At 40.2% G+C, this 26887-nt stretch overlaps 1 protein-coding gene across 16 annotated transcripts in view; it reads right to left on the bottom strand.

Moving 5' to 3' along the window:
- The window catches only part of RAPGEF6 (Rap guanine nucleotide exchange factor 6), a 194333-nt gene that overhangs the window by 158782 nt on the left and 8664 nt on the right, over positions 1 to 26887 (bottom strand). For 13 of the 16 annotated variants that reach the window (XM_036312320.1, XM_036312334.1, XM_036312322.1 and 10 more), the window contains exons 2-4: positions 24411 to 24481; positions 22242 to 22298; positions 14824 to 14907 (exon numbers count right to left, since the gene is read on the bottom strand). In XM_036312320.1, coding sequence (XP_036168213.1) covers positions 14824 to 14907; positions 22242 to 22298; positions 24411 to 24481 — 212 coding nt within the window. Of the gene's footprint in view, positions 1 to 13376; positions 13415 to 14823; positions 14908 to 22241; positions 22299 to 24410; positions 24482 to 26887 lie in introns of those variants that run through there. The other 3 variants (XM_036312327.1, XM_036312330.1, XM_036312319.1) reach the window with 3 other exon arrangements.

The raw sequence follows: 26887 nt of genomic DNA, 5'->3' as shown, positions 1-26887 counted from the left end.
TAGGAAAGTGATGGGTGATCTTTGGGGGAGGAGGAGAGCTGATTTGAGAAAAGACATGCTTTCTCAAAGAGCTGATTTGAGAAAACACAGCTTCTACAATGCTGACAATATTAATTTCTTGATCTTGGTAGTAACTAGGCAAATGCTCAATTTATAGTAACTCACAGAAATTCATAAACATGCACTTTTCCCATCTACTTCAAAATAAACGAGTTAAAACTACGAAGCAGTATTTCTTTTTGGGTCAAAAATAAGAAAAATAAGTATAAGTACTGTTTTTAGTTCAAATATATATTAGACACTAGAAAGATATACGAAAGATATTAATAAAAATGGTTAGTTATCTATGCAAATTAGTTTAATGGTGTGGATGACAATAATAGTGGGAATAATACTTCTTAAAATACTTGTTATACTTCTTTTACTTTTTTTAAAAAATATTTTTATTGATTTTTTTACAGAGAGGAAGGGAGAGGGACAGAGAGTGAGAAACATCGATCAGACAGAAACATCCATCAGCTGCCTCCTGCACACCCCCTACTGGGGATGTGCCCGCAACCAGGGGATGTGCCCGCAACCAAGGTACGTGCCCTTGACTGGAATCGAACCTGGGACCCTTCAGTCCGCAGGCTGACGCTCTATCCACTCAGTCAAAACGGTCAGGGCTGCTTTTACTTTTTAAAAAAATATATTTTTATTGATTTCAGCAAGGAAGGGAGAGGGAGAGAGAGAGAAAAACATCAATGATGAGAGAGAACCATTCATCAGCTGCCTCCTGCACACCTCCCACTAGGGATCGAGCCCACAACCCAGGGATGTGCCCTTGACCAGAAATGAACCTGGGACCATAGACCAACGCTCTATCCACTGAGAAAACTGGCCAGGGCCTGTTGTGACTTTTGAATAGTACAAATCTATTACTTTGTCAAGAAAAATTCTGTCTTTAGAAAATGGACAACGCTATTTAAAGGTGAAAACCTTTCCCAGTCCCAATAACTAGCAGAATGTCTGACACATGCAGGCACCTCAATAAATGTTTTCTAAATAAATTAATGCATCGGGGCTTGAAAAATTCAACTGAAATAGTGGTTCCCTCCCTTTTTTGCCTACCTATTCCTGCTTATCTGTAGAATCCATTTCCAAAACTGCCTCCCCAAGAAAGTTTCTTTCCATGTCACCCAACACGTTGGCCCTTTTCAAATAAAGCAGTTACCCGAATGAAAGGCAAGTCAACCTTTTTTGGTTTTAATGACTCTGTCTTATATAGAGATGACAATCAATGCTTATGTCCTGCATAAATAAACACATGCATTCAATTTTATTTAAACATCACATGTAATGCAATCCTTGCTTTCTTGAGCTTACTGAGATTCTATTGTTGACAACTAAAAAGTGAACTCAAATCTGGAAAAAACTAAATTCATTTCAAAAGCTATTTAAGTTTAGTCTGGATTTATTATATTACTTTTGTCCTTTGGTTATAGTAAATTGTAAAATATATTTTACTGGTTTAAATTACATAAAAAATTCATTATAAAATAAATAAGTGTATTTCGATGCTATATTAACACGTTAAGCGCCAAGCCTGTTTTGTCTTCCTTTCCGTAGCCCATGATATCCGATTTCACCGATACGCTGGCGGCCAGAAACTGACGAGGTCCAAACCTTAAGCAGTGACTGATCTGGCGCTTAACGTGTTAAAATATAGGCAAATTAGTGTTTAGGAGATAAACACCGTAAAAATTCAAGGGCCTACCCCCTCAGTGAAGTTTCTGGGAGTTATATGATTTGGGGCATGACAGGATATCTCTTCCAAGTTGATTAGGCACCATCACCAGAAAAAGAGACATAATACTTGGTTATTTCTTTATTTAGGAACTAACATATATTGAGCATCCCATATTGAGCATCCCATCTTCAGAGTAGCCCACACAACTTCCCACAGTTCAGAATCAGTATAAGTCACTGTATCACTGAGGACCAGCATATCCAATGATAATTTTAGTGTTCATGGAAAATAGGGATGTGCTCTGGAGCTTCTCACAAGTACTAGCATGTCAATGACAGTGCAGACCTAATGCCCTCTTCTAAAATAACTATAGCAGGCCCTCAAGTAATGTCATTTTATTCAGCATCATTTCATTATAATGCTAATGAGGAAAAAAAGAAATAACTGATTCCTGGCAGGAGCCACTGTTTACATCTTCTCCTCGAAATATTACAGAAAAACTTAATTCTGGTATATATCAATTAGCCTACAGTAAAACTGGTTTGCTTTGTCATTTCACTTAAAGTGACTTTCCAAAAAACTATCGACACAAACTATCGACAGCAGTAAGTGAGTACTTACTGCTTTTCAGAAACAACTTCTGGCTTGCTACTGGGTTTTGGGAGAGACTGAAAGTCTAATCACAACTGAGGTATCAGGAGACTATGTAGCCTGAACTTCCCATCAGAAACTGTGACCTAGACATAAGGGATGGGCATCAGAAGTAGCTAGCAATCTATCTACACTAATAAAAGAGAAACATGGTAATTGGTGTACGACCGCTACCCTTCCCATTGGCTAATCAGGGCAATATGCAAATTAACTGTCAGCCAAGATGGCGGCGGCAGCCAGGCAGCTTGAAACTAACATGAGGCTTGACGAAGGACTCCAACGTTCCCCGCCTGCCGCTGCAAGCCTCTGAGCTGGCAGTTTCAAACACTGTAACAAATATAGACGCTAAACAAAACCCCAGAAACCAGCTTTCAGCCAGCTGGGATCTCAGAGCTGGAGTTGATGCAGAGTTTCAAGAACCCGAAACAAACCAGATACCTGTTTTCAGGAGCGGAGGCCTAAGAGCTGGAGCCTCAGAGCTAAAGCTGGCCCAGAATAAAAAAAAAGAAAAGAAAAAAAGGAGCAGTTGGGAGCTTCAGTCCCAGCCTGAAAACAGCCTTCAGCCCCTCACCCAGACTGGCCAGGCACCCCAGTGGGGACCCCCACCCTGAAGGGTGTGTGACCAGCTGCAAACAGCCATCATCCCCTCATCCAGGCTGGCCAGGCACCCCAGTGGGGACCCCCACCCTGATCCAGGACACCCTTCAGGGCAAACCAGCCGGCCCCCACCCGTGCACCAGGCCTCTATTCTATATAGTAAAAGGGTAATATGCCTCCCACCACTGGGATCAGCGGAGCCACGAAGCCTCCCCGCAGTGACAGGGGGCAGTGCCCAAACCCCCTGATCACCCTGCGGCTCTGTGTGTGACAGGGGGCGGGGCCACAACCTCCCTATCCACCCTGCTCTGTTCGTGACAGGGGAAGGCGCCCCAACCCCCTGATCGGCCCTGCTCTGTGGGCGATAGAGGGCGGCGCCCCAACCCCCTGATCCGCCCTGCTGTGTGTGACAGGGGGCGGTGTGCCAACTCCCCTATCGGCCCTACTCTGTGAATGACAGGGGGGAGCTCCTCAACCCCCTGATGGGCCCTGCTCTGTGCGTGACAGGGGGCAGCGCCCCAACCCCCTGATTGGCCCTGCTCTGTGCATGACAGGGGGTGGCGCCACAACCTCCCCATCAACTCTGCCTTGAGTGTGACGGGGCGGTGCCCCAACCCCCCAATCGGCCCTACCCTGAGCGTGACTAAGGGTGGCATCGCAACCTCCCAATCCGCCCTGCTCTGTGCATTGACAGGGGGTGGCGCCCCAACTCCCCAATTGGCCCTGCTCTGAGCCCAACCAGGGGCTACACCTAGGGATTGGACCTGCCCTCTGCCACCCAGGAGCAGGCCTAAGCCAGCAGGTCGTTATCTCCCAAGGGGTCCCAGACTGTGAGAGGGCACAGGCCGGGCTGAGGGACCCCCCTCCCACCACTCCCGAGTGCACAAATTTTTGTGCACCAGGCCTCTAGTTATTAAATAAATATCTTACTAATAAAAGCCTAGGTGGTCCTCACGCTGTCACAGTGTAATGCCCTCACGCAGTCACAAGATGGCTGCGTGTCATGGAAGCAAGATCCCCGGCTCTGGACTACCTCTTTGGGGCAATCCATCGAGGAGCCCTGGATGGGTGGGGCTCCCGCACTGTGAGAGGGCACAGGCCAGGCTGGGAGACTCCCCCACCCCTGAGGGCATGATTTTCATGCACCAAGACTCTAGTCCAAACTAATGAAAGGCTAATATGCTAAGTGTCCTGTGACCAATCAAATCAAAGCTGTTCAACCAATCAAAGCATAATATGGTAATGATATGCTAAGGCTACTCCACCACTTGCTATGATGTGCACTGACCACCAGGGTGCAGAAGCTCTGACCGGTAGGTTAGCTTGTAGCTGGGGTCCTGCCAATCAGGACTGAGCAAGATGGTCCAGACACGCCCTGGAGCACTCTGCGGTCCTTCCCCGACTGGCCAACCTCCCACATCCCTCCTTGGCCAGCTGGTCCTGATCACGACTGGAGGAGATGGAGCCAGACAGGCCCTGGATCCCTCTCCGGCCCTAATAGTGCACCTGTGGGGTCCCTCAGCCTGGCCTTGGTTTCAGCCCGATCCCGCAGGCCACTCCCCTTGGGAGGGCGCCAGATGCAGGGCTCATGGCAGGCAAGCTCTGCTGCTGATGCTACTGCAGCATGAACCTCTCCCGATCGGGACTGATGGGGGGAGAGTGAGCAGCAGGCGGGCAGTCGGGCCAGGATTAGCAGGAGGGGCAGGTAGGAGCTGCAGGCAGCATTGGGCTGCAGGGTTTGGCCTGATCCCCGCAGGCCACTCCGAGGAACACCACCCATGCACGAATTCATGTACTGGGCCTCTAGTGGTATATAAGAAACTGAGTTTACCCAGGTCCAGAATATCTTGCATGAGCAGGTGGCTCAGACTCCTTCAACACCAATTCCTGTTGCATTGCCTCCTCCCTCAATCTGTATCTATGCGCACCTGAGGAATTCCTTATGACCAGTCTGAGGAAGGAAAAACTTGAGCCTGTTTTATATATGAGTCTGCACAAAGAGTTGATACCACTCAAAAGTGGATAGCTCCACTCAGAGGAAACCTTGGAGGAAGATGGTGAAGGAAAATCCTCCAAGGGAATAGAACTTCAAGCAATAAATCTGTCCACTTTGTCTGAATTGAAAGATGGTCAAAATTATGGAACTAAACAGATTCAAGTGCAATACTAATGGTTTGGTTGAATGGTTGGGACTTGGAAAGAACAGGATTAGAAGATTGGCAACAAAGAAGTCTGGGAAGAGGTAGGTAGAAGGATCTCTTTTAGAATGGGCATTGAAGATTTTCTGCACCTCAGTGAAAGCCCCAAGGGTATCCACCATAGAGGCGGCTTTTAGTAATCAGTTTAACAAAATGACATGCTCTTTGGGTGTCAATCAAGCTTTTTCCCCAGCCACCCCACTGCTTGTTTAATAGGCCTAGGAATAAAGTGGACATAGTGGCCAAGATGAAGAATCACAGCCTCACTGCTAATCCTACTGCTGGGTACCTAATCTGTCAACAGAAGAGACCAACACTGAATCGCAGAAATGGCACTATTCCTTAAATAACCAAGACCAACTTTGTTATTTTATTTGTAAAAACATCAACTATGTTTTATTTTACTACTCAAGAAAGACAGATTTCATTTAACCAAAGGCCAATGATGGAGACTTTCAGGTCTCATGATAAGACTTTAAAAATGGTATCAAAACTAAGATGTCCCATACCATCTATTGACTAAACTGTACCTTGATACTTAAATTTAATAGGTTTGCCCTAACCCAGTGGTTCCCAAACTTATTTGGCCTACCGCCTCCTTTCCAGAAAAAATATTACTCAGCACCCCCTGGAAACTGATTTTTTTAAAATTTTAATAGCAATTAAACAAAGATATATGCCCCAAAATGCACCTGTGGCCATCACCGCTCCCCTGGATGGCTGCAGCGCCCACCAGGGGGCGGTAGCGCCCACGTTGGGAATCACTGCCATAACCGGTTTGGCTCAGTGGATAGAGCGTCGGCCTGGGGACTGAAGGGTCCCAGGTTCGATTCCGGTCAAGGGCATGTACCTTGGTTGCGGACACATCAGAAAGTAGGGGGTGTGGAGGAGGCAGCTGATGGATGTTTCTCTCTCATCGATGTTTCTAACTCTCTAACCCTCTCCCTTCCTCTCTGTAAAATATCCATCAAATATATATTGAAAAAAAATTAATAGGTTTGCAATTAAATTAATTCAGTTGTAATTAGAAGTCTTACTTTCCTAAAAGACCAAAAATGTCTTTGCTAAAAAGGAACACTCATGCACTGCTGGTGGGAATGCAAACTAGTGCAGCCACTGTGGAGAACAGTATGGAGTTGCCTTAAAAAACTAAAAATGGAGCTCCAATTTGACCCAGTATTCCCACTGCTAGGACTATATCCCAAGAAACTGGAAACACTAATCAGAAAGAATGCATGCACCCTTATGTTCATAGCAGCACAATTTACCATAGCTAAGATTTGGAAATAGCCTAAAGTGCCCATCAGAAGATGAGTGGATTAAAAAATGGTGGTACAGAGCCAGGGACCAGCTATGAACCCAGGAACAAAAGATCTCAAGCAGCACGAAAACATGGACTCGGATGAGCCCTGCTCCTTTTCATGGAAAGGTCAGATTTCGCCTAGATAATGGAGAGAGAGAACTACATAACCAAACACCCAGAGAAGAGAGATCATGGGGAGACAAAGAAACAGCCCACAAATGAAAGTAAAGGAGTCATCACCAGAAAAGGAAGGAAACGGAATGGAGGCAAGCAACATGTCAGAGAAAGAATTCAGAGAAATGGTCATGAGGTCGCTGAAAAGAATAGAAGACAAATTCAACAATATGGTTAAGAATCAAGAGAAAATGAAGAAGAACCAAGAAGTGAAAAATGACATTGCTGCTATAAAGAACTCAATAGAAAGCATCAATAGTAGACTAGAAGAAGCAGAGGACTGCATCAGTAAGCTAGAAGACAAGGTAGGAAAAAATACCCAAGTAGAGCAGCATCTAGAAAAAAAACTTGAAAAACAAGAGGAGAGCCAAAGGGAACTTTGGGAAATCACGAAAGGAAACAACATCCACATAATAGGGGTGCCAGAAGGAGACGAAATGAGCAAGGAATAGAAAACCTGTTTGAAGAAATAATGACAGAAAACTTCCCTGATATAGGAAAGAAAAAACTCACACAAATCCAAGAAGCTCACAGAGTCCCAAACAAAATGAACCCCAAAAGGCCAGCGCCAAGGCACATTATAATTAAATTGGCAAATACCAATGACAAAGTAAGAATCTTAAAAGCAGCTAGAGCAGCCGTGGGCAAACTACGGCCCACGGGCCGGATCCGGCCCATTTGAAATGAAAACTAAAAAAAAAAAAGACCGTACCCTTTTATGTAATGATGTTTACTTTGAATTTATATTAGTTCACATAAACACTCCATCCATGCTTTTGTTCCGGCCCTCCGGTCCAGTTTAAGAACCCATTGTGGCCCTCGAGTCAAAAAGTTTGCCCACCCCTGAGCTACAGAAAGACAGAAAGTTACCTACAAAGGATTCCCCCATAAGACTGGCAACTGATTTCTCAACAGAAACACATCAGGCCAGAAGGGAATGGAATGAAATATACAAAGTCATGCAAAGGAAGGGTCTGAATCCAAGAATACTGTACCCAGCAAGGCTATCAATCAAAAGTGAGGGTGAAATCAGGAGCTTCACAGACAAAAAAGGACGAAGGGAGTTTATTACCACCAAACCAGCAATGCAAGAAATGCTAAAGGGTCTGCTGTAAAAAGAAGAAATAGGAAGCGAAGAAGGAACACAGGCGTAAAGAATAATAATGGCGACAGACAAGTACCTAACAATAATAACTTTAGTCTCACAGCCAGTTGGCCTGGAGGTCAAATCCCCTAGTATTAAGTACCACATTCAAGGCTTAACTACAAGACTGCGCACAAAGACCACTAGGGGGTGCACCAAGAAAGCATAAAAAATGCGGAGACAAAGAAACAGGACAAAACTGTCAATGGAGGATATTCAGTTCAGAACCACACTTTTAAGGTCTCTCAAGAACTGTCTAGAAGCCGCTGATAAACTTAATGAGATCCTCAACAAATCTAATGAGACCCTCGATGTTATGATAAAGAACCAACTAGAAATTAAGCATAGACAGACTGAAATAACGAATATTATACAGACTCCCAACAGCAGACCAGAGGAGCGCAAGAATCAAGGCAAAGATTTGAAATGCGAAGAAGCAAAAAACACCCAACCGGAAAAGCAAAATGTAAAAAGAATCCGAAAATACGAAGATAGTGTAAGGAGCCTCTGGGGCAGCTCCAAGCGTACCAACATCAGAATTATAGGGGTGCCAGAAGATGAGAGAGAGCAAGATATTGAAAACCTATTTGAAGAAATAATGACAGAAAACTTCCCCCACCTGGTGAAAGAAATAGACTTACAAGTCCAGGAAGCACGGAGAACCCCAAACAAAAGGAATCCAAAGAGGACCACACCAAGACAAATCATAATTAAAATGCCAAGAGCAAAAGACAAAGAGAGAGTCTTAAAAGCAGCAAGAGAAAGAAACTCAGTTACCTACAAGGGACTACCCATACGACTGTCAGCTGATTTCTCAACAGAAAGTATGCAGGCCAGAAGGGAGTGGCAGGAAATATTCAAAATGATGAATGCCAAGAACCTACAACCAAGACTACTTTATCCAGCAAAGCTATCATTCAAAATTGAAGGTCACATAAAGAGCTTCACAGATACAGAAAAGCTAAAGGAGTTCATCACCACCAAACCAGTATTATATGAAATGCTGAAAGGTATCTTTTAAGAAGAGGAAGAAGAAGAAAAAGGTAAAGATACTAATTATGAACAACAAATATGCATCTATCAACAAGTGAATCTAAGAATCAAGTGAATAAATAATCTGATGAACAGAATGAACTGGTGATTATAATAGAATCAGGGACATAGAAAGGGAATGGACTCACTATTCTTGGGGGGGAAAGGGGTGTGGAAGATGCGGGAAGAGACTGGACAAAAATTGTGCACCTATGGATGAGGACAGTGGGGGGGTAAGGGCAGAGGGTGGGGTGGGAACTGGGAGGAGGGGAGCTATGGGGGGAAAAAAGAGGAACAAATGTAATAATCTGAACAATAAAGATTTAATAAAAAAAAAATAATAACTTTAAATGTAAATGGATTAAATCCCCCAATCAAAAGACATAGGGTAGCGGAGTGGATAAGAAAAAATGACCCACATATCTGCTGTCTATAAGAGACCGACCTCAATACAAAGGACACACACAGCCTGATAGTGAATGGATGGAAAAAGGTTTTTCAGGCGAATGGAAATGAAAAAAAAGCTGGAGTAGCAATACTTATATCTGACAAATTAGATCTCAAAGTGAAGGACATAACAAGAGATGAGGAAGGTCACTTCATAATACTAAAAGGAGCAATCCAATAAAAAAAATATAACTCTGGTAAACATATACGCACCTAATACAGGAGCACCCAAATACATAAAAAACTTTCAGAGGATATCAAGGGAGAGATTGATAGCAATACAGTCATAGTAAGGGACTTTAATACCCCACTATCACCATTGGACAAATCCTCTAAACAAAAAATCAGCAAAGAAACATCAATCCTAAATGATGCACTAGATCAGATGGAACTAATTGACATCTTCAGAACATTTCACCCCAAAGCTACAAAATATACATTTTTCTCAAGTGCACATAGTTCATTTTCAAAGATAGACCATATATAGGGTCACAGGCAAAATCTCTTCAAATTCAAGGAGACAGAAATAATATCAAGCACCACCTCAGACCATAATGGCATAAAACTAGAAATCAACTACAATAAAAACAATTAAAAAAATCAAACACCTGGCCGAAACCGGTTTGGCTCAGTGGATAGAGCGTCGGCTTGTGGACTGAAAGGTCCCAGGTTCGATTCCGGTCGGGGGCATGTACCTGGGTTGCGGGCATATCCCCAGTAGGAGATGTGCAGGAGGCAACTAATCGATGTTTCTCTCTCATTGATGTTTCTAGCTCTCTATCTCTCTCCCTTCCTCTCTGTAAAAAATCAATAAAATATATTTAAAAAAAAAAATCAAACACCTGAAGGCGAAATAGCATGCTATTAAATAATGACTGGGTTACCAGAGAGATCAAAAAAGACATAAAAAGCATCATGGCAACAAACGACAATGAAAACACTACAATCCAAAATCTATGGGACACAGTGAAAGCAGTCTTGAGAGGGAAGTTCATAGCTTTACAGACCTGCCTAAGAAAACAAGAAACAATGGTAACAAATTAACTAACCCTACAACTCAAAGAGTTAGAAAGAGAGCAACAAGAAAAGCCCAGCGTAAGCAGAAGGAAGGAAATAATAAAGATCGGAGTGGAGATAAATGACATAGAGACCAAAAAAAACAATACAAAAAATCAACAAAACCAAGAGCTGGTTCTTTGAAAGGATAAACAAGATTGATGAACCTCTAGCCAGGCTCACCAAGAAGCAAAGAGAATGGACCCAAATAAACAAAATCAGAAATGAAAGAGGTGAAATAACAATCTATCCCACAGATACACAAACAATTATGAAGAAATACTATGAACAACTCTATTCCAACAAAATGGACAACCTAGATGAAATGAACATATTCTTAGAAAAATACAAGCTCCCAAAACTCAACCAAGAAGAGTCAAAAAACCTGAATAGGCCAATAACTACTGAAGAAATTGAAACAGCAATCAAAAACCTTCCAGCAAACAAAAGCCCTGGTCGGACAGCTCTACAGGGGAGTTCTACCAAGCATTCAAAGAACTAAAACCTATCCTACTCAGACTATTCCAGAAAATTCAAGAGGAAGGCACACTTCCAAGCTCTTTCTATGAAGCCAGCATTACCCTAATCCCAAAACCAGATAAAGACCCACAAAAAAAGAGAACTACAGGCCAATATCCTAGATGCTAAAATCCTCAACAAAATCCTAGCAAATCGGATTCAGCAATACATTAGAAAGATCATACACCATGACCAAGTGGGATTTATTCCAGGGATGCAAGGATGGTTCAATATCCGCAAATTAATAAATGTGATACATCACATAAACAAACTGAGAGACAAAAATCACATAATCATATCAATTGATAAAGAAAAAGCATCTGACAAAATCCAACACCCTTTCTTGATAAAAACTCTCAGCAAAGTGGGAATAGAGGGATCATACCTCAACAAAATAAAAGCCGTATGTAACAAACCTACAGCCAACATCATACTCAATTTGCAAAAACTAAATCCATTTCCCCTAAGAACAGGAACAAGACAAGGATGCCCACTTTCACCACTCCTCTTCAACAAAGTACTAGAAGTACTAGCCATAGCAATCAGACAAGAATAAAAAATAAAAGGCATCCTAATTGCAAAAGAAGAAGTAAAACTGTCCTTATTTGCAGCCGACATGATGTTATACATAAAAAACCCCAAAGACTCCATCAAAAAACTACTAAACCTAATAAATGAATCTGGCAATGTAGCAGGATACAAAATTAACATCCAGAAATCTATGGCTTTTTTATACAACAATAATGAGCTCACAGAAATAGAAATGAAAAAAACAATCCCATTTACCACTGCACCAAAAAAATTAAGATACCTAGGAATAAACTTACTGAAGGACATAAAAGACCTGTACTCAGAAAATTACAGGACATTGAAAAAAAGAGATAGAGGAAGACATAAACAAATGGAAGAACATACCATGTTCATGGATTGGCAGAATCAACATCATTAAAATGTCCATACTACCTAAAGCAATCTATAGATTCAATGAAATACCTATTAAAATACCAATGGCATATTTCAAAGATTCTAGAAAAAAATCTCCAAAAAGTCATCTGAAATAAAAAAGACCCCGAATAGCCACAGCTATCCTGAGAAAGAACAAAGTTGGAGGGATCACAATACCAGACATCAAACTATATTACCAAGCCATGGTTCTCTTTTTTTTTTTTTTTTTTTTTTTAATATATTTTATTGAGTTTCTACAGAGAGGAAAGGAGAGAGATAGAGAGTTAGAAACATCGATGAGAGAGAAACATCGACCAGCTGCCTCCTGCACACCCCCTACTGGGGATGTGCCCGCAACCAAGGTACATGCCCTTGACCGGAATCGAACCCGGGACCCTTCAGTCCACAGGCCGACGCTCCATCCACTGAGCCAAACCGGTTTCGGCAAAGCCATGGTTCTCAAAACTGCCTAGTACTGGCACAAGAGCAGACATATAGACCAATGGAACAGAATAGAGGGCCCAGAAATTGACCTAAGCCATTATACTCAATTAATATTCGACAAAGGAGGCAAGAGCATACAATGGAGTCAAAACAGCCTCTTTAATAAATGGTGCTGGGAAATTTGGTCAGATACATGCAAAAAAATGAAACTAGATCACCAACTTACACCATACACAAAAATAAACTCAAAATGGATAAAGGACTTAAATGTAAGATGGGAAACCATAAAAATACTAGAGAAATCCACAGGCAGAAAACAGTATGGCGTTTCCTCAAAAATTTAAAACTGGAACTGCCATTTGACCCAGTAATACCACTTTTAGGAATATATCCCAAGAAAACAGAAACACCAATCAGAAAGGATATATGCACCCCTAGGTTCACAGCAGCACAATTTACAATAGCCAAGATTTGGAAACAGCCTAAATGCCCATCAACAGATGAGTAGATTAGAAAACTTTGGTACATATACACAATGGAATACTATGCTGCTATAAAAAAGAAGGAATTCTTACCATTTGCAGCAGCATGGATGGAACTGGAAAGCATTATGCTAAGTGAAATAAGCCAGGAAGTGAAAGAAAAACACCACAGGATCTCACTCATTTATGGATAATAAAAACATTATAACCTGATGAACAAAAAGATAGATACAGAGGCAGAGAAGCATTGAACAGACTGTCAAATTACAGTGGGAAGGCTGGGGAGTGTTGGGGGGGAAGTAAGAGATCAAGCGAAGGACTTGTATGCATGCATATAAGCATAACCAATGGATACAAGACACTGGGGGGTTGGGGGGAGGGCATGTGCTGGGGATAGGGGAGGCTGGAGGAAGGTCAATGGGGAAAAAAAAAGACATATGTACTACTTTCGGTAATACTTTAAACAATTTAAAAAAAGACAAATATAAAGTGTCTGAATCAGATATTAAAACAATGTACTACTACCATGTGGGCCTTCATTGATCTCTTCCTGATAAAGGAGAATTAATTAAAAAAACAAACACACAAACAATAAAACTGTGGTACATCTATAAAAGGGAATACTACGCTGCAGTAAAAAAGAAGAAATTCTTACCATTTGCAACAGCATGGATGGAACTGGAGAGCATTATGCTAAGCGAAATAAGCCAGTCAGAGAAAGATAAATATCACTCATTTGTGGAATATAATGAACAACATAAACTGATGAACAAAAACAGATCCAAAGACAGAGAAGCATCGATCAGACCATCAAACCTCAGAGGAAAGTAGGGGAGGGTGGGGGTAAGGGGGAGAATCAACCAAAGGACTTATATGCATGCATATAAGTCTAACCAATGGACACAGACACCAGAGGGGTGAGGACATGAGTGGGGAGGCAATGGGGGAATAAGGACACATAGGTAATACCTTAATCAATAAAGAAAAAAAAAGAAAAAAATATCTTCTCAACATTGGAAAAAAGTCACTAAAAAAATTACCTTTTATGTCACCAAACCATAATTTGAGGCCCCACAATATTGAGAATTGCTGTCAGCACAAATGGTAATACAATTGACTATCTTAATAATTACCAATTACTTATTAACAGTAAGGCAATGTTCTAAGAGCTTTACTACATAGTAACTCACTTATTCCTCAAAACTAGCCTATGAAATAGGTTCTATTATTATCCTTATTTTACAAATGTGGAAACTGAGGCACAAAGGGATTAAGTAATTTGCTCAAGGAGTAGTAAAGTGCAGATATGAGCTCAGGTAATCTGGCTCTAGAGTGTCAAGGCTATAGACTTCTGTTGAGACCTTTGAGGAGTAGCCTGCCAATCCCATAAGACACTTACTAGTAAGTAGGCACTATTATTATCATATTACAGTCAAGAAACTAAAATTTGCCCAAAGTCAGATCACTAAGAAGTGATAAAATCAGGATTATTATCTCATTTGCCTTTCTCTAAAAACCAATTTCTTAACTATTAAGATATAGTGCCTCCCTATATACCCATTAAGAGCAATGAATCCAGAAGCTATTAGATAAATCAGATCAAATTTCACATAAAATTAAAGATCAAACAGGAATAAGATATATGTCACGGTGTAAACTTAAAGACATATGTTTCCTCAGAAATATAAAATATTGCCTGGCCAGCATGCTTTACTGGTTGAGCATTGACCTATGAACCAGGAGGTCATGGTTCAATTCCCAGTCAGGGCACATACCCGGGTTGGAGGCTCAGTCCCCAGTGTGGGGTATGCAGAAGGCAGATGATTAATGATTCTCTCTCATCATTGATGTTTCTATCTCTCTCCTCCTCTCCCTTCCTTTCTGAAATCAATAAAAATATATTTTTTAAAAATAAAGAAATATGAAATATCCATTGACTTCTGCCAAGTACTTCCAATTACAATAAGCAAAGACATTTGTAAAATGTATCAGTTAATGAGAGAAAAATACACATCTTATATAGTTTAACATAAGAGATAAAATAAATAGATATAATGTTAACTTTGCCTGCCATGTGTACTAAACACCAAATGTAAACTTACCTGCAAGGAGGCAAGACCATGGAGTCTTTCATAAGCACAGATCCAGAAAGCAGGATGTACCAACATCTGGCAATAGTTTCTGAACTATTTAAATAAATAAGTAAATAAAAACATACATTCACATGTATATGGATTCAATACAAAGTATAGAACATAAAATATATTCTAGTACTGCAAATCATTACAAATTAAGTAACACAGACCATGTTCACATTCTTCATCTTTGCCCACTAGATCATCACATATGATAGAGATCTATTTAAATATTGTACTATATCTGCATATTAGAAATCCTACTTCTAATAACTTTTCTGTATATTGAAGACAAAATTATTTGGAATGCACAAATTTATCAATGTTGTATCTTCAACTAAATTTAGATAATAATCTACATATTTCTTTTCAGTGTTATTCTGAAATACACTGTTTTATGTTTGAAGAATAAAATAAAAGAGTATCAGATAAGTTAAGTCCGTCAGCATTTTAGTTTAGTTAGATATCCAGTAAAAACCCAGAATCTTGTTAGATGTTAGTTTATAATCTAAACTAATCTCTTTCGCTCAAATATATTTACTTACCATACCTATAGTCTTCAATCAATTTTAATATGAAGATTTTAATATCTATAAAAAATATCTCCTTTGAGCTAAGAACTGTATATCTATCTGGCTGTCTACTTGACATGTCGTCTTGTATATCGAACAGACAATTCAAACTCAACATGTTTAAAATCTACCTCATCCTCATTTTCTTCAAGCATGGATCTTTTCTATATCCATATTAAATGTAGTACCATCCTCCATCCAGAAACCCAGGCCTACAAACCATTCTATACACCACCTAGGGTAAGCTTTCTGGGTCAATTCTAATTGTTTATCATCAAAAGAAAAACATATTGTCAACTTTCCAGCAGGTACTTTAAAGTTCCTTTCTCTCTTTACTGAAGGAAGATGCAAATGGCTGTAAAATTCCCACTTAAGGTTCTTTATTTACTTTTATTTATTTTTTAATTAAATCTTTATTGTTCAGATTATTACAGTTGTTCCTCTTTTTTCCCCCCATAGCTCCCCTCCACCCAGTTCCCACGCCACCCTCTGCCCTTACCCCCGCTACCCACTGTTCTCATCCATAGGTGTACAATTTTTGTCCAGTCTCTTCCCACACCTCCCACACCCCTTCCCCTCCCCCAAGGAGAGTCACTCCACTCCCTTTCTATGCCCCTGATTCTATTATATTCACCAGTTTATTCTGTTCATCAGATTATTTATTCACTTGTTTTTTAGTTTCACTTGTTGATAGATGTGTATTTCTTGTTCATAATTTGTATCTTTACCTTTTTCTTCTTCTTCCTCTTCTTAAAGGATACCTTTCAGCATTTCATATAATACTGGTTTGGTGGTGATGAACTCCTTTAGCTTTTTCTTATCTGTGAAGCTCTTTATCTGACCTTCAATTCTGAATGATAGTTTTGCTGGATAAAGTAATCTTGGTTGTAGGTTCTTGCTATTCATCACTTTGAATATTTCTTGCCACTCCCTTCTGGCCTGCATACTTTCTGTTGAGAAATCAGCTGACAGTCGTGTGGGTACTTTCTTGTAGGTAACTGATTGTTTTTCTCTTGCTGCTTTTAAGATTCTATCTTTGGCCCTAGCTGGTTTGGCTCGGTGGATAGAGCGTCAGCCTGCGGACTGAAGGGTCCCAGGTTCGATTCCGGTCAAGGGCATGTACCTTGGTTGCGGGCACATCCCGAGTAGGGGGTGTGCAAGAGGCAGCTGATCGATGTTTCTCTCTCATCAATGTTTCTAACTTTCTATCCCTCTCCCTTCCTCTCTGTAAAATCAATAAAATATATTTTTTTAAAAAAAATTCTCTTTGTCTTTTGCTCTTGGCATTTTAATTATGATGTGTTTTGGTGTGGTCCTCTCTGGATTCCTTTTGTTTGGGGTTCTCTGCGCTTCCTGGACTTGTAAGTCTATTTCTTTCACCAGGTAGGGAAAGTTTTCTGTCATTATTTCTTCAAATAGGTTTTCAATATCTTGCTCTCTCTCTTCTTCTGGCAGAGGCTAGATTAGCACCTCCTTAGATCCAAGAGTGAGTGTACCCAGTGGTCAGAGTGGAACCACCATCCAGATTACAACTCCTCAGATCCATAAGGGACACACTCAGGGGGCAGACTCAGTGAGCACCAAAGCCCCACTGAAGCAAGTCCTTGCCCCAGAAGGGTTTCCCCAGCTCAGAAGTTCTCCCACTGCAGACACAGCTGATTCTCACAGCCAATTCGCCTGGAGGTCAATTGCTCCTAGTGATACCTACAACAATCAAGACTTAACTACAACAAGACTGTGCACTAATCCCACAAAGGGGTGCACCAAGAGTGTCCACCTCAGGTAACTGGGGAGGCTGAGCCACTGGGCCCTATAGGACACCTAACACAGAAAGCCACTCTACCAACACAGGGAAGCATAAAAAGTGTGGAGACAAAGAAACAAGTCACAAATGACAGAAATGGAGGAAAGCAAACTACTAGATATAGAGAGAGGAATAGGGACAGAGAGAAAGAGTGAGAGGGAGAAACACCAATGTGAGAAATATCATTTGGCTGCCTCCCATATGCACCCTGACCACAGATTGAACCCCAAACCTAGGTATGTACCTGACTGGGAATCAAACCCACAACCTTTTGACGTATGTAATGACACTCTAACCAAATGGGGACCTGGCCAGGGCTTATTTTATGTTTCAATTATAGTTTGCATTCAATACTTTTTTTATATTAGTTTCAGGTGTACTGCACAGTGGATAGACCAGGGGTCCTCAAACTACGGCCCGCGGGCCACATGCAAATACAAATATTGTATTTGTTCCCGTTTTGTTTTTTTACTTCAAAATAAGATATGTGCAGTATGCATAGGAATTTGTTCATAGATTTTCTTTTAAACTATAGTCCGGCCCTCCAATGGTCTGAGAGACAGTGAACTGGCCCCCTGTTTAAAAAGTTTGAGGACCCCTGGGATAGACATTCATGTAAGTTACAAAGTGTTCCTTCCAATAATTTAAGCAACCACCTGGCATCATAGATAGTTATTACAATACTGTTAAGTAAATTCTCTATGCTATTGCTCCCTTTATTATTTTGAAGTGGCCTTCCGCATCTCTTACATTCTTCACTTTGAGATCTAATTTGTCAGATATAAATATTGCTGCCCCAGCTTTTTTTTCATTTCCATTTGCCTGAAAAACCTTTTTCCATCCATTCACTATCAGGCTGTGTGTGTCCTTTGTACTGAGGTCGGTCTCTTATAAACAGCAGATATGTGGGTCATTTTTTCTTATCCACTCTGCTACCCTATGTCTTTTGATTGGGGCATTTAATCCATTTACATTTAAAGTTATTATTGATAGGTACTTGTCTGTCGCCATTTTTATTCTTTACGCCTGTGTTCCTTCTTCGCTTCCTATTTCTTCTTTTTACAGCAGACCCTTTAGCATTTCTTGCATTGCTGGTTTGGTGGTAATAAACTCCCTTCGTCCTTTTTTGTCTGTGAAGCTCCTGATTTCACCCTCACTTTTGATTGATAGCCTTGCTGGGTACAGTATTCTTGGATTCAGACCCTTCCTTTGCATGACTTTGTATATTTCATTCCATTCCCTTCTGGCCTGATGTGTTTCTGTTGAGAAATCAGTTGCCAGTCTTATGGGGGAATCCTTTGTAGGTAACTTTCTGTCTTTCTCTAGCTGCTTTTAAGATTCTTACTTTGTCGTTGGTGTTTGCCAATTTAATTATAATGTGCCTTGGCGCTGGTCTTTTGGGGTTCATTTTGTTTGGGACTCTGTGAGCATCTTGGATTTGTGTGAGTTTTTTCTTTCCTATATCAGGGAAGTTTTCTGTCATTACTTCTTCAAACAGGTTTTCTACTCCTTGCTCAGTTTCATCTCCTTCTGGCACCCCTATTATGTGGATGTTGTTTCCTTTCGTGATTTCCCAAAGTTCCCTTCGGCTCTCCTCCTGTTTTTCAAGTTTTTTTTCTAAATGCTGCTCTACTTGGGTACTTTTTCCTACCTTGTCTTCTAGCTTACTGATGCAGTCCTCTGCTTCTTCTAGTCTACTGTTGATGTTTTCTATTGAGTTCTTTATAGCAGCAATGTCATTTTTCATTTCTTCTTGGTTCTTCTTCATTTTCTCTTGGTTCTTAACCATATTGTTGAATTTGTCTTCTATTCTTTTCAGCAACCGCATGACCATTTCTCTGAATTCTTTCTCTGACATGTTGCTTGCCTCCATTCCGTTTCCTTCCTTTTCTGGTGATGACTCCTTTACTTTCATTTGTGGGCTGTTTCTTTGTCTCCCCGTGATCTCTCTTCTCCGGGTGTTTGGTTTTGTAGCTCTCTCTCTCATTTTCCCAGGTGAAATCTGACCCTTCCGTGAGAAGGTGGAGGGCTCTTCCGAGTCCGCGTATTCATGCTGCTTGAGATCCAGTCCTCGAAATTGCTTAACTTTTTAAAAAACAACCAAACTGTTTCCTAAAAAGGCCATACCACTCTTCATCCTCACCACAAATATATGAGAATTCCATTGTTACCATATCCTTGTCTATATTCATTACTGTCTATCTTTTTTACTGTAGCTAGTATGATTGGTATAGAGTGATATCTCATTAATTACTTTATACAGGATAAGGTACCTTTTTGACTATAGCTATTCTAATTGGCATAAAATAACACTCATTAATTATTGTATATGTTATAAGGAAAGGGTCTAAATTAACCTTCTGCATGTAATATCTCAACTAACCAAGCACCATTTGTTTAAAAAACTGTGTTTTTACCTCTGAAATGCTTTAGCACTTTCATCAAAAATAAACAGTTCATTGGAGATTCCTTTGTAATCCTCAATCATATTATATGCACACTGTGTACAGATCTTAGGTACAGGCCATTTTTAAATAACAAAACTGTTGCCTTGCAGGTGTAGCAAAACTGTTCATAAATATCAATTTATTTCTGGGCTCTCAATTCTGTCCCAATGATTTATATAGCTATATTTTTCTTTGATAGCACTAAAATATGTGTAACTATTCTAATTAACTCACTCTCCTTCACTACATGATACTCAATAAGGACAAATAATTTGTCTTCCCACCATTCTATATTAGAATTAGCATAATGTATAGCTGACCAGTATTTAATAACTAGAGGCCTGGTGCACAAAATTCGTGCGGGGGGGGGGGGGGAGTCCTTTAAGCCCAGCCTGCACCTTCTCCAATCTGGGACCCCTCGGGGGATGTCTGATTGGTGGTTCAGGCCAGACCACGGGAATTGGGCCTAAACCGCCAGTCGGTCATCCCTCTCACAATCCAGGACCACTGGCTCCTAACTACTCACCTGCCTGCCTTCCTGACTGCCCTTAAGTGCCCCCTCACCAGCCTGATCACCCCTAGATGCCTCTGCCTGCTGGCCTGATCACCCCTAACTGCCCCCCCGCTGGCCTGTTCGCCCCCAATTGCCCCCATGCTGGCCCGGTCACCCCTTACAGCCCCCCCCCCCCCGCCAGCGTGGTCGCCCCCAACCACCCACCCCACTGGCCTGGTCGCCCCCAACTGACGCTCCATGCCAGCTTGGTTGCCCCACGCAGCCTGCTGTTCAGTCGTTTGGTCATCCCTCACTAACTCCCCTGCTGGCCTTGTCGTCCCACACAGCCTGCTGTTCAATTATTACTGTTACTGTGACGGCGTCCAGGACAATTTGCATATTCCTCTATTATTAGTATAGATAAATGACTGGATCAATAAATAAATTAAAGTAGCTATCAAAACCCATATAAACCATGTAAGTAGTTTAGAAATAATGATAAATGTAATGTGCAAGTAATAAAACATGAAAATCAATACCATTCCTAAATACCAGTTGAATCTATGCACATAAAAGCCTAAGTAACTGTCTAAGTAATTTCTTTCAATGTGCACGAATCTGTGCACTAGGCCACTAGTCTATATAATAAAAGAGGTCACTGTAGCAAAAAAAAAACAAACACACAAAAATATTAATATTGTTGAGGAAGGAATAGATTTTGTTTTTAACCAGACATGGAAAGCATTAATGACAAAGGGAAAAACTGAGGAAGTTAGGAATTTGTCTTCAAGGTACCATTAATAGAGTGAAAAGGAAAGCCACACAGTGAGAGAAGATATATGCAACATAAGTATCCAACAAAGAACTTGAATCTAGAATTCAGAAAGAATTTCTAAAAATCTATAGAAATAAGACATACAACCCAATTAAAATATGGTAAAACTTGAAACAGAATTTCAGAAAGAGCTATCCAAATAGCCCATAAAAATATGAAAATCATTCATTATCATTAGTAAGCAGGGAAATGTAAAATAAAATCACAATGAGATAACAAAATGAAATGCACGTTAGATTCTGTTAGAATCTCCTAAATTTAAGCATGTGAGGTTCCAATAATTCTATTCCTAAGAATATGACCAACAGGAATGAGTAAGTAAGGGCATAAAAAGATATGAACAAAATGTTCAAAGAAACTATTATAATAAAAAAAACTGGGAACAACCTAAATATATAGTAACAGGATAAACAAATTGTGTTATTTTCACACAACTGGATACTGTAAAGCAGTGAAAAAGAATGAGTGTAGCCCTGGCCAGTGCTACTCAGTGGTTAGAGCATCAGCCTGAGCAACAAAGGGTCATAGGTTAGATTCTTGGACAAGGCCACGTACCTAGGTTTTAGGTTCAGTCTTCAGCACCAGTGAGAGTATGTGCAGGAGGTAACCAATTGATATGAGACACATCGGTGTTTCCCTCTCTCTCTCTCTTTCTCTCTCTCTCCCCCCCCCCCCCCCCGCTTCCCTACTTCCCTTCCACTCTCTCTAAAAATCAATGGGAAAAAATATCCTTGGGTGAGGATGTTAAACAACAACAACAAAAATAATGAGTGCAAAAACCTGGAAGAAATGCAGACATTTGTGAAGTTAAAAAAAAAAAAAAAAGCCTGACGAAAAATTTTATCTGTATGACATTCAAAAGAGGCAAAACTAATCTACAGCGATAAAAGTTAGAACTAGATTACCTTTCCAAGAAAACTGACTAGAGCCTTCTAGAGCCTTTACATATTTTGCATGTTCACATGGGTAGGAGTTACGTGTGTGTGTGTGTGTGTGTGTGTGTGTGTGTGTATTTCATTTTATTGTTGACAGTATTACAGATGTCCCCCAATTCAGGTGTCTGTATTTATTAACCATTGCCACACTGTACACCTTTTGTAGACTCGATGCCTATTATATTTCATAGTTTGTATGTTTCAATCTGTTCTACAGAAATTGTTCCAGAATTTCAATGCTAAAAATCAAAATTTAAACATTAAAGCAATTAATTTACGCTAATTATGAAAGTACTTACCAAAAAAGAATTTGATTGCCACTGTATCTCTCATAGCGTGCTCTTGCAGACATTAATCTATTTTAAAAAATAAAAATTTTAAAGATTTTTACCTTAAATTTTGTTTAAAAAATTCTGTTATAATCGCCTTAATAGAAAATGATCAGATTTACCACTACATTTTTCACTAAACTATAAGAGTTTAGAAATATAAACATTAAATGCAACATTTTCAAAAACAATTAGATATTAAGTGGCAACAAGTTTAACACTCTTTATGTACATTCACAGTAAATAATGTATTTTTTAATTATGAAAAAATAAGCTGTCAATTCACACTAAATCCTTGTGTGAAGAACAGTTACTGATAGATGCAAACACACACACACAGAAATTCTGTTGAATAATTATATAAATTTACTTTCATTTAAAAAATATTATTAGTATTACTAAATTTTCTAATTTTCAGTTTTCTTCTTTCTTTCTTTTTTTATATTTTTATTGATTTTTACAGAGAGGAAGGGAGAGGGATAAAGAGTTAGAAACATCAACCAGCTGCCTCCTACACACCACCTACTGGGGATGTGCACACAACTAAGGTACATGCCCTTGACCAGAATCGAACCTGGGAACCTTCAGTCTGCAGGCTGATGCTCTATCAACTGAGCCAAACCGGTTAGGATTCTTCTTTCTTTTTCATTTGATACATACTAACACCTGAATTGTTATAAAGGAAACAGAAAATAATAAATTCCAAAGAATTAATTAGCAATCTGGTCCATAACCCAAAACTTAAGAACAGCCAGAGCCTGACTGGTGTTGCTCAGTGGTTGAATATCAGTCAACCTATGAACCAGGAGGTCACAGTTCGATTCCTAATCAGGACACGTGCCTGGGGTTGCAGGCTTGATCCTCAGCAGGGGGCGTGCAGGAGGCAGCAGATAATAATTCTCTCTCATCACTGATGTTCCTATTCCTCTCTCCCCCTCTCTCTGAAATCAATAAAAACATAAAAAAATAAAATAAAAACAACAGCCAGAAAAAGAGGTGGATAACCTGGCCATGGAAGGAAAACACATTTCGATTAAAATGTTACGCAAAGTTAAAATAGCAGTTAATAGCACTCAAAATTGTTTTTACAAATTCAGGGTGGAGCAAAAGTAGGTTTATAGTTGTTTGTATGGAAAATAGTACAATAATTAATAATAATATAAAAATAAACTGTTTTGCATACTCACAACTGTAAACCTACTTTTGCCATACCCTGTGTGTAATCTCAATGACATAAGGTAGAAGGAGAGAAAGCTAATTTTACAAAAGAAAAATGAGGTTTAGAAAGTTTATGGATCTTGTCCACAAGAACTTATACCAAATCAAGAATCCTGCTCCTTCCACTTTAATACAAATCTACATCATACCGTGGCCATTTTCAGCATCTGACATAGTAAATATCAATATTAACTACAAAAACAAAACAAAAAATTTTTATTTTCACATGCTAGCACAGTGCTGTGCTTTGCTTTACATAGTTACAGTTGACCCTTGAACAACATGGGTTTGAACTGAGCAAGTCCACATATATGCCAATTTTTTTCAGTAACTATAAATATATTTACAAGTACTTAAATATATCTTCTTCATGATTTTCTCAATAACATTTTTTGTCTAGCTTACTGCATTGTAAGAATACAGTATATAATACATAGAACATATAAAATATGTGTTGGCCCTGGCCAGTGTGGCTTAGTTGGTTGAAGCATCGTCTTGTGCACCTGAAAGGTTGCAGGTACGATTTTCGGTCAGGGCACATACCTTAGGTTGTGGGTTCAATCCCGTTAAGGCGAGGTGCGTATGGGAGACAACCAGTTGATGTTTCTCTCTGCCCCAGCCCTGCCTTCCCCTCTCTCTTAAAAAAATTTAAAAATCAATTAAAAAATGTTAAAATTTGTTAATCAACTGCTTATGTTATCAGTAAGGTTTCTGATCAAAAGTAGGCTATTAGTAGTTAGATTTTGGGGAGTCAAAAGTTATACAGATTCCCATGGCTAAGAAAAACTGGTATGAAAAACACAAATTCCTTATGCTCATTCTATAAAAAGTCCTTAAAAAGATTTGGACCCTGCAATTATCTACCTAAACTCATTTGAATAACTCCACAGCACATCCTCTTAAACACAACATCACACTTACCTAAGCTGATGTTCTCTGAGGTTTGATAATATTTCCATTCCATGAAGATAAGAGTAAATAGTGTTTAAATCCTAAAGAATAGAAATTATTTTAGATTATTTCAAATATACTTTTTATAATATAATGATACCCCAACAACTATGATTATAAGCAAACAACCACTTATAACAGAACGGTGAACTATGAGAATCATAAAATCTCTGAATTATAGGAGATCTGAAAAGAACTCCCTCAACTCCCCCCAGCATGGCTGATGGCCTATACACAAATAATGCCAGAAATTAAAATCTCGCTATTTCATATGAAAGTCTATTTCATTTCTAAACAGATGTAACCTTTCTTCTTCAGTGACCTCCAAATATTTGAAAAGTTTTTTAAAGCTTATTTTTGTTTTTTCCCCCTCCAAATTATACAGTCTCAGTACTTGCAGGTTCCAAATATTTAAGCATCTGAATATTTGGAAGCACCTGACTGACCTCTGAAGATGACCCAGTTTGTCAATATTCCTCTTAAAATATGACTTTCTAAAAAATATTTTTCAAAAGGTAGTCAAAGTGATTATTAATGTGCCAATAAACAAATAAGACATCCAGTAAGACAATCCTATTTTTCACTCTGTGAAAGAGGTGGGGAACCTTTCTCTAGCACAGCGATTACAACCAGTTTAAATTATCTACATAAAATGTACTTCCTTATCTATACTAATAATAGAGGAATATGCAAAATGTCTGGGACACCGTCACACTGAACAGCAGGCTGCCTGGTGCAACAAGGCTGGCAGGGAGGTTAGTGAGAAACAACCAAATGACTGAACTGCAGGCTGCATGGGGCGACAAGACCAGCGGGGGGGGGGGGGGGGGGGGGGGGTTAGTGAGGGTCAACCAAATGACTGAACAGCAGGCTGCATGGGGCAACCAGGCCAACAGGGGGAGCAGTTGGGGATGACCGGGCTGGCAGAGGGGGGCAATAAGGGGTGACCAGGTTGGTGAGGAGGGGCAGTTAGAGGCAACCAGGCCAGCAGAGGGGAGTAGTTAGGGGCAACCAGGCCGGCATGGGGTCAGTAAGGGGTGACCAGGCTGGCAGCGGGGGGGCAGTTAGGGATGACCAGGCTGGTGGAGGGGGAGGGGAGGGCAGTTGGGGGCAACCAGGCTGGCAGGAGAGGCAGTTAGGGGCAATCAGGCCGGCAGGCAGAGGTGGTTAGGGGTGATCAGGCTGGCATGGGGGGCAGTTAGGGGCGATTAGGCAGGCAGGCAAGTGAGCAGTTAGGAGCCAGCGGTCCCTGATTGTGAGACTAAACCGGCAGTCAGATATCCCCTGAGGGGTCCCGGATTGGAGAAGGTGCAGGCTGGGCTGAGGGGATCCCTCTCCCATGCACGAATTTCATGCACCGGGCCTCTAGTTCTCTTATAAAGAATAATGCCTTAATACCAGGACAGACTGCTCCCAAACACTGCTTTCCTGCTTTGATACACAAGAGAATTATCAGACGACAGAAATCCTTGGGTGAGGATTTATAGAAAAAAGACAATACTGTTTCCAGAAAAGAAAGGGATAGCAGACTAGTGCCATCAGTAAAGATTTAAATTAAGCAAGGGTAATGAAGAAAGCAGATGAATCCTAAAAAATGACTGCAGACTGACACAGATATAACCAAATCCTAGCCCTGGTCATAGCTTCAGTCCCAGATATAATACAGTTGTTACAACTGATAAGTTAAGCTTCAGATATTGATGTGGTGAAGGTATTTTCCATTCCAATTACAAAAAGGTTCAGAAACGGTTTGCATTCATGTGGTGCAATATTAATTTACAATTTTTCACGTGGAACAATATTAACTTACAATTTTGCCTTACTCTCTGTCATAAAATAATCTGAAGACATACAGATCTCCTAACCCATTACATAGATGATCTCTTGCTGACTGGATAAAATGAATAAGAGAATAGGCAAGAGGTGGCTGATACCCTAGAGTTCTTGGTAACACATTCAGAAAGTGGGAGATAAACTCTATGAAGACTCAAAGACCTGCCACTTTAATGTCCTTTTATGTTTTTTTTTTTTAATTTAACTTATCTTTATTGTTGAAAGTATTACAGATGTCCCCTTTTTTTCCCCCATTGATCCCCTCCACTCTGCTCTCACCCCCTCCCCAGGCCTTCACTGCACCATTGTCTGTCCATGGGTTATGCATATATGCATGGAAATTCTTTAATTAATCTCTTCCAGCCCCACCCACCCCATCCTCCACCACTTTAATGTTTTTAGGGGTGAAGTGGTCAGGACATCCCCACCAAAGTAAAAGAAAAATACTTGGGACTTCAGCTTTAGGTCAAGATGTAATAAGAGGGATTGAATTTATCCTCCACCTAAAACAGCTAAAAATCAAAACAAATATATGAAACATTTTTCAAGAGGTAAGACCTCAGGAAACAAAAGACAGTTTGAGGGGGGAAAAATGAGTGAATTTACATGATTAT

Source organism: Myotis myotis, unplaced genomic scaffold, assembly GCF_014108235.1.
Source record: "Myotis myotis isolate mMyoMyo1 unplaced genomic scaffold, mMyoMyo1.p scaffold_m19_p_6, whole genome shotgun sequence".
Lineage (NCBI taxonomy): Eukaryota > Metazoa > Chordata > Mammalia > Chiroptera > Vespertilionidae > Myotis > Myotis myotis.
This window is presented reverse-complemented; position numbering and strand designations above follow the sequence as displayed.